The sequence below is a fragment of the Hemiscyllium ocellatum genome, chromosome 8, assembly GCF_020745735.1.
Source record: "Hemiscyllium ocellatum isolate sHemOce1 chromosome 8, sHemOce1.pat.X.cur, whole genome shotgun sequence".
NCBI lineage: Eukaryota > Metazoa > Chordata > Chondrichthyes > Orectolobiformes > Hemiscylliidae > Hemiscyllium > Hemiscyllium ocellatum.
In genome coordinates this window covers 44,926,019-44,935,209 of record NC_083408.1, presented here as the reverse complement: position 1 = coordinate 44,935,209, position 9,191 = coordinate 44,926,019, and the positions used below count along the sequence as shown (strand labels likewise).

The window sequence follows — 9,191 nt, the reverse complement described above, 5'->3', positions numbered from 1 at the left end:
CACCTTTCAAGGCTTACTGAATGTCTTCAAGCTAATTGACCTCTAAATTCCCAAAAAAAACATATCCTCAGACTACAATTCTTGCAAATATTGCAGACATAACAGCTCCAGCTGTTTAGCTAAATAAGACAGTGCTGTTTTATTATATTATCTATCTAAAGGCAACACGGTCCCAACATTTTAAGTTTAATAGATTCTAAATATTTTTTAATGCATTGACCTCATTCCTTTGGAAAATGGAAATTCCTAAAACTAAAATTATATTCTAAAACAAAACAATTTTTAATGTATATTTTCAAATTTTCTCAAAGAAATGATCCATGTTCAAATTACAATGGAGATGCTGGAATTTGTTTTCAGGAGCTTTATGTGAATACTTTCATAAAGAATGTAGCCCTTACCCTCATCAGCTGCTCACCTCTGAGTAACACCTATTGTCCTTTCCTTACTACCTCCTTTTAGGACTATTTTAAGCTGTTGACAATTTTCTACTGACTTTATTAGAGTCATAGAGTGAGGAAACAGACACTGCAATCATCCATTTGGATTTGAACAAATGTAGGCAAATGTGAGGTTATTCATTTTGGAACTCAAAAGGATAAAAGAATATTTTCTTATTGGTAAGATGCTGTAAAAAGTTAAGATCTGAAAAGATTTAGGAGTCCATGAAATTACTTGTCAACATATTGTGATCAGATGTAAAAAAATCAATGAAAAACACTGATACAATGCTGGACAACCTTTGGATTTAGAGAATGAGAATACAAGGGACTATCCACATGATTCAGATATTCCCATGTGAAACAGTGATTTACATGTAAATATTTCAATTTAGGACATTCACGTATTTCTTTCAAATTGGTCGATTGTCATCACAGCTGACAACACAGTATACTTTGTACAAGGAAGGGCAAATGCAAATTGGACGACCACGAGTCTTGAGCATGGTCCTGAGCTACCACCTGCATGTCATCCAAATTTTCCACCTTGCGTGCATGCTGACATCATTCTGCTGCACTGCCACTGGAAAGCCTCATCTTTCAATGGGACACGGCACAGCTTTCTACACGCAACATGGAATTTAAGAATCTCACATTGTAATCTCTGCCTCCCTACTTTGTTTCTATTTCTTTGTATGTGTCAGTCTTCATCTTCTTTTTGCCTTTGGCAGTAACAGTTAACCATTCACCCCTCCTCTGGATTCTTTTTTAAAAATAGACTTGCCCCCATTCTTCCTTCTTTGGTTCCCTTCCTGAAGGCAATTCTGAATCCTATTACCTCCACCATGAGCAATACCAATAGACAGGTTCCAAATCCACCCCAGCCATCCAGGCAACTACCTCCTAGTGAATCCAAGTTGCAAAATACATTTTTTTTTATATGTATGTTGTGGCCTGATGCTACGCATGACAGCAGGATTGCCAATTTATTTCCATCACACGGCTGGCCAGCAAACTCTTCCATACCTAATGCCTACCAATGGCATGTGTTGGACAGATTTATAACCAGGCAGAAGTGGGTACTGCAGATGCTGGAGATTAGAGTCAAGATTAGTGTGGTGCTAGAAAAGCACAGCAGGTCAGGAAGCATCCAAGGAGCAGGAAAATCGATGTTTCGGGCATAGCCTTTCATCAGGAATGACCAGTCTGTGATATAAATACACCTTTCTTTTGGCCATCATCCCAGTTCAAGACATGAACCCTTGAGCTTCTGGTCACAGAAAGGAACACTACGGATTAAACAACAAGGCCTCCTATTTGTTCCAATACATCCCGTTTCTGCCCCATTAACTCTCTTGTCATTTAACATCCCCACTTTCTGCCCTCTTGCAAACCTCTCATTTTGCTCTTTTTTTTAAAAAACACACTTCACAATTATGTGTTGGATTTTACAAAGATGGTTGTGTTTGAATCTGTCTGCTTAATTTTTAAGGCAAAGCAGAACACCCTGGACTGAGGAATGGTGCGAAGCTGGAGCTGAAGTTCACTCAGCAACAAAAGCTTGTGTGATCAGGTCATCAGAGGAACAGGGACTCATTTAAAAAACAACTGAAAGGATAGTGTTAGTTTAGATTAGATTAGATTACTTACAGTGTGGAAACAGGCCCTTCAGCCCAAAGGGTCCACACCAACCCACCGAAGCGCAATCCACCCAGACCCATTCCCCTACATTAACCCCCGACTAATCCACCTAACACTACGGGCAATTTAGCATGGCCAGTTCACCTGACTGCACAACTTTGGACTGTGGGAGGAAACCAGAGCACCCGGAGGAAACCTACGCAGACACGGGGAGAACGTGCAAACTCCACACAGACAGTCGCCCGAGGCGGGAATTGAACCCGGGTCTCTGGCGCTGTGAGGAAGTTTGGAAAAACTGAATACAAAAGGAGGTGACACTTGTTGGTCTTATTGACCGGACTCTCAGATTCTGAGGCAGAGGCAGACTAAATATCTTTTCAGGGGAAAAGGCTCTCAATATGGGCAGCCATGCCTGGCAGAAGAACAGATTGCCTTTGGTGTAAGTATAAAGCAGAGTGGAAAGGTCTAATCTTATTTGAGGAAACAAGGATTGTGGCGGTATGACGACAGATTATACAAATTAGCTCTGTTTTCTTTGGAATTTAGAAGGTTAAGAAGTGATTTGATCAAAGATAAACAATTTCCACTGGCTGAATCTTCTAGACAGAACAGTCCTGAGAATTAGGGCCATACTATTCAGGAGAGATGTTAAGAAATACTTGTACACACAAAGCCTGGTAGATGTTTGGAACGCTCATGTACAAATGGTTGTAGATATTGGATCAGTTAGGAGAAAGTGAGGACTGCAGATGCTGGAAATCAGAGTCAAACAGTGTGGCTCCAGGCCCTTCCTGGACCTCTCCATCTCCATTTCTGGCAACTGACTCAACACAACATCTATTTCAAACTCACTGACTCCCACAGTTACTTGGACTACACCTCCCCCTTGAAATTAAGGGGTGGTAGGTATAGGACTGATGTTAGGGGTAGATTCTTTACTCAGCAAGTCGTGAGTTCATGGAATGCCCTGCCAGTAACAGTGGTGGACTCTCCCTCTTCATGGGCATTTAAACGGGCATTGGATAGGCATATGGAGGAAAGTGGGCTAGTGTAGGTTAGGTGGGCTTGGATCGGCGCAACATCAAGGGCCGAAGGGCCTATACTGCGCTGTATTTTTCTATGTTCTATGTTCCTCCCATCCCACCCCCTGTAAAAACGCTATCTCTTACTCCCAATTACTCCACCTTAGCCTCATCTGCTTCCAGGAGGATCAATTCCACTCCAGAACATCCCACATGGCCTCAAAGACCACAATTTCCCCTGCCACATAGTCAACAATGCCCTCCGATGCATCTTTTCCACTTCCGCACCTCCACTCTTGAATCCTACTCCTCCAACCCCAACAAGGATAAAACCCTCCAGTCCTCACCTACCACCCCACCAATCTCTGGAGGCAACACATCATCCTCTGCCATTTCTGCCACCTACAGTCAGATCTCACCACCAGAGATGGATTTCCTTCCCTACCCCATCAGCGTTCTGCAGAGACCATTCCCTCTGCGACTCCGTTAGGTCCATGCCACCCTCCGCTCCCGGCATCTTCCCTTGCCACCACAAGTGGTGTAAAACCTGCACCCACACCTCCCCCCTCACCTCCATCCAAGGCCCCAAAGGATCCTTCCATATCCGGCAGAGGTTTTCCTGCACCTTCAAGCTCCTTACCTACTGTGTCCATTGCTCTCAATGTGGTCTCCTCTACATTGGGGAAACAGGAGGCCAACTTGCAGAACATTTCAGAGAACACCTCCGGGACACATGCAACAAACAACCCCACCGCTCTGTGACTGACAACTTCAACTCCCCATCCCACTACACTAAGGACATGCAGCTCCTGGGTATCTCCCACCGCCAAATCCAAGCCACTCGACGACCTGAGGTCAAAAACCTCAATTTCCACCTTGGGACCCTTCAACCACATGGAATTAAAGTCAATTTCACCAGTTTCCTCATCTTCCCGCCCCCATCTTATCCCAGATCCAACCCTCCAACTGGGCACTGCTCTCTTGATCTGTCCTACCTGTCCATCTTCCTTTCCACCTATCCACTCCAAACTATCACCATCACACCCCCCCCACCTTCATCTAACTATCGCCTTCCCAGCTACCTTACCCCCAGCCTGACCATCCTTCCATTTATCTCTCAGCCCCATCACTCACCCCAACCCCCCACATTCCTGATGAAGAGCTTATGCTGGAAACATTGTCTTTTCTGCTCCTCAGAAGCTGCCTGACCCGCTGTGCTTTTCCAGCGCCACACTCTTTGATCCTGGATCAGTTGCTAAGTTTTAAATTGGAGGTAATTTGTTTTTTGTTAATGAACGGCATTAAGGGATATGAGCCAAAGACAGGTATATGGAGTTAGGATCCAAATCAACCATATGATCACCTGGAAAGGCAGAACTGCCTGACTGGCCTAATCCTGTTCCCATATTCCTGAAAGTCCACACAGTCAGCACAGGGTTGCAAGGGTTACAAGAGCGTGATGTTACTGAGATGACCGGAAAATCCTGCAGAGCATAAACACAGCCACGAACCGCTAGGATCGAGTTTCTTGGGCAGCGTCTTGTACACACACATTCCAGAGAATCCCGAATCATCTTAATTTAAAAACGATGGCGATACTTTCTTTTGAACTCTTGTGCCCCCTCCCTCGCAGAAGCAGCCACTCGAATTTCCTGTGTCAGGGCGGATGATGTTTCTTTGCTCGGAACATGACAGGCACAACGCCCGGAGCTGACTGTGAGAAACACTGCTGCCTCAGTTTTGTGAAACAGCGAACATTTCCTGGGCGGTCAGGAGAGAGGGTGGGGGGTGGAATTTGACTGCCTCTCAGATTTCTCACACCAGCCCCCCCCCCCCCCAAAGGAAAATCCCCAAATCCCTGACACCGCCAGTCAGTGCAATGCACAGTGAAACACTTGGAGATTTTCTTTTCCATTATTGACCCTCCAGGGCTGAAATAGAAGGCGCTGCCTCAGCACCCAGTGAGTGGCTGGTTAGTTGGGGGTCCCCTGGTCCTATGATATCGCTGAGTTTTCAGTTTGCACCCGCCTCATTGGACAAGCTCGGGACTCGGCCCAATTAATTATACAGCAAGAGTAAACAGACCTCTCCCTTCGTCTGCACAGCCGAACGAAGAGAGGCCAGCTCAGCCCACACAAAGAACATCAAACAAACGTGAAAGAGAGACGCGACTTTAAGTCAGGGTTGTGTTCCATTCACTGTTAACATTCACGTTGTACCTTCCAGTCGAAATCATTCTCAGTATTCAGTAAACACTGACACCGGTTAGTGTGAAATGAGCCTGGAACTTCAAGACTTCCTGGATTTAGAAAAATGAACCAACCTGCATTCAAGGAAAATGTTACCACTTTTTGAAATGCAGTTATTTGTTGTCACACAGATGAAGCAAGAGCACCCCACTAGTTCACATACAGCAAGATACCACAATATATAAGATCAGACATTCGGTTTCAATGAAAAGTGACTGTTTCTCTGCACTCAGATATTGCAAGACCTGCTGAGTTGTTTGCACTTGTCTTTTTTTTGTTTTGATCAGATAAACTACTGATTGGGGAGATATGTTGGTTCAAGCAGCACCCATGATCTGCAGACAGAAGTACTGAATAATCTGCAATGACCTTCAAAAGCAAGCAGGGAGCTAGCAACTCACCAGGAAGGCCACCAGCATTAACGTCTTTAATGGTACACACCAGGGTGGAAACCGAGATTAATATCATCACATTCGTAGCAAGACTAAGATTTACAGAGTCATAGAGATGTACAGCACAGAAACAGACCCTTCAGTCCAACTTGTCCATGCCGACCAGATGTCCTAACCCAATCTAGTCCCATTTGCCATCACTTGCCCCATATCCCTCTATAGCTGAAAACGTGTTGCTGGAAAAGCGCAGCAGGTTAGGCAGCATCCAAGGAGCAGGAGAGTTGACTTTGAGCATGAGCCCTTCTTCAGGAATGAGGAAAGTGTGTCCAGCAGGCTAAGATAAAAGGTAGGGAGGAGGGACTTGGCGGGAGGGAGGGCATTGGAAATGCGATAGGAGAAAGGAGGTCAAGGTGAGGGTGATAGGCCGGAGTGGGGTGGGGGCGGAGAGGTCAGGAAGAAGCTTGCAGGTTAGGAGGGCGGTGCGGAGTTCGAGGGATTAGACTGAGACAAGGTGGGGGAGGGGCTTCAGTTTCCTCATTTCCCCTCCCCCCCACCTTGTCTCAGTCTAATCCCTCGAACTCCGCACCGCCCTCCTAACCTGCAATCTTCTTCCTGACCTCTCCGCCCCCACCCCACTCCGGCCTATCACCCTCACCTTGACCTCCTTCCACCTATCGCATTTCAAATGCCCTTCCCCCAAGTCTCTCCTCCCTACCTTTTATCTTAGCCTGCTGGACACACTTTCCTCATTCCTGAAGAAGGGCTCATGCCTGAAATGTGGATTCTCCTGCTCTTTGGATGCTGCCTGACCTGCTGCGCTTTTCCAGCAACACATTTTCAGCTCTGATCTCCAGCATCTGCAGTCCTCACTTTCTCCTAGAAGACCATATCCCTCTATACCCTTCCTATTCATTTTAAATGTTGCCTCCACCACTTCCTCAGGCAGTTCATTCCATACATGTACCACCCTCTGAGTGAAAAAGTTGTCCCTTAGGTCTCTTTTAAATTTTTCCCCTCTCACCCTAAACCTATGCCCTCTAGTTCTGTACTCCCCCAACCCAGGGAAAAGATTTTACAGCAAGGAAACAGGGTCTTCGGCCCAACATATCCATGCTCGTTACTATGGTGCAGAAGGTATTCACCAACTTCTCTAGTGCAATCACATCATTCCTATACTGTAGTAACCAGATGTATGGCCTTATAACCATTATACTCAACTCCACCATAACCTCCTTGTTCTTGAATTCAATGCCTTGATTCCTTTGATCCTCAGCACTTCCTAACGAATGTTATCATTTTCCATGTACTCCCTTATCATGTTAGTCCTCCCAAAACGCATCATCTTACAAATGTAAGATTGAATGCCATTTGCCACTGTTCAGGCCATCTGACCAGACAGTCTAATTTGCCCAGTAGCCAGAATTCTAATTTTGCTTTAAAAACAGTCCATACAGGTCTCCTCAGCACAAGCATGGCAGTGACATGTGGAACTGGAAGTCAGTGCCATGTCAGCAGCCAACGCTGATCATCACACACAGAACCTTAGAATGACTGCACAGCTTAAAAGGAAACATTGCCTAGATTCTAATGTTCGCTTCATTGTTATTTATCATAAAACCAACTTTCATGTTGTCTGCAAGCTTACTGATCGCATCACCTACATTTGTCCAGTCCCCCTGTTATGGACTAGGCCAAATCCCTCATAACATTCAAAGAAGGTAGCCCAGACCCTAACTTTGCTAGTTGTTTTAAGCAGGTGTATGGTGGATATTCCCGGAGAGAATCAGCTGGTCAAACCACTAAGTTTTAAACAAAACAGAAAATATTTACAAGATGAACTCAATTGAATTGAATTGAATTTATTGTCACGTGTACCGAGGCACAGTGCAAAGCTTTGTCTTGCGAGCAATACAGACAGGTCACACAGTTAAGTAGCATAGACAGTAAGTAATAGGTAAACAGCAGCAACAATAAAAACACAGGGACAGGTGAATGTTAAGAGTTTATGAGTCCATTCCTCAGCATTCTAATAACAGTAGGGTAGAAACTGTGCCGAACCCAGCTGATGTGTGTGTTCAGGCTTCTGTACCTTCTCCCCGATGGTAGAGGTTGTAGAAAAACATTGCCAGGGTGGGTTGGATCTTTGAGAATGCTGGCAGCCTTTCCTTGACAGTGGGCCTGGTAGATGGATTCTATAGATGGGAGGTTGGCCTTTGTGATTGGTTGGGCTGAGTTCACCACTCTCTGTAACTGTCTCCGATCTTGAATGGTACATTTGCCATACCAGGTAGTGATACATCCAGAATGGTCTCGATGGCACACCTATATAAGTTGGCAAGGGTATTCGCTGTCATGGCAAATTTCCTCAGCTGCCTGAGGAAGAAGAAACGTTGTTGGGCCTTTGTAACCAGTGCATCCACATGAAAAGTCCAAGAAAGCTTGTTGTGGATGGCCTCTCTCAGGAGCTTGACACTCTCCACTCGTTCTACCTCTGTGCCATTAATGTGTACGGGGGGGGCATGAGTAACATCCCGCCGAAAGTCAGTAATGAGTTCCTTGGTTTTGCTGGCATTGAGAGCTAGGTTGTTCCCAGTGCACCATTTTTCCAGGTCCTCCACCTCCCTGTCTGTAGTCTGTTTCATCGCCATCTGAGATTTGACCGACTACGATGGTGTCATAGGCACAATCATGGGTATACAATGAGTACAGGAGCGGGGTGAGTACGCTCCTCTGGGGGGCTTCAATGTTGAGTGTTAGTGACGATGAACTAGTGAAACACAAACAACAGAAAACAGAATACTGAATAACTCAGCCTCTTTGAAAACCCAACTGGTCGTTCTAACTTAATGATGCTGTTCCAAATACTTGCTACAATCCCCATAAACACCCCTTGGCACGAAAGGTAATCTTAGTTGTATTTTCACTTTTTCAAATGGCAACCGGAAATGAAATGCCACCATTTCTATACCCACATATAAGCAATACAAATCTAGAAATGTAGGTAGCTTCTATTTGAATAGGAAATAGCAACGTAACTATCTGTTTTCAAGGAACTCTACTTTGTAAAATCATTTCCAGTAAACACTGAAATGTCAATCCCAAACATGGTGACAGCCAGTTCAAGTGGTGCACTGCTCCACTCACTCCAACACTCAAAATAGCAAGTGACTCACAACAGCAATTCAGATACTCCCAGGCAGGGTTTAACATGAAGGATTGCCACTGAGGATGGCTAGAGAATGGCAAGTACCCATGAAAACACACTCAATAAGGAAACAAAAGATCCTACAGCAAGGGAGAAAATTAATCAGAAAATGGGATCATAAAATTTGTCCTCTATGGAATATAACAAACTCTGCACCTTAATTAGTTATTAAGCTGAAATAGCTCAGTCACAAGAATGTAGTCAATGCAAATGTAAATTACTGCACTTAAAGAACTGATATT

The 9,191-nt window shown here is 44.9% G+C and overlaps 1 protein-coding gene across 1 annotated transcript in view; it reads right to left on the bottom strand.

Moving 5' to 3' along the window:
• Positions 1-7,587: 7,587 nt before the first annotated feature.
• Positions 7,588-9,191, bottom strand: part of vti1b (vesicle transport through interaction with t-SNAREs 1B) — a 32,191-nt gene continuing 30,587 nt past the window's right edge. Inside the window, exon 6 of the mRNA XM_060828895.1 lies at positions 7,588-8,511. Within this exon, the coding sequence (XP_060684878.1) occupies positions 8,286-8,511 (226 nt within the window). The 3' untranslated portion in view covers positions 7,588-8,285. The remainder of the gene's footprint in view (positions 8,512-9,191) is intronic.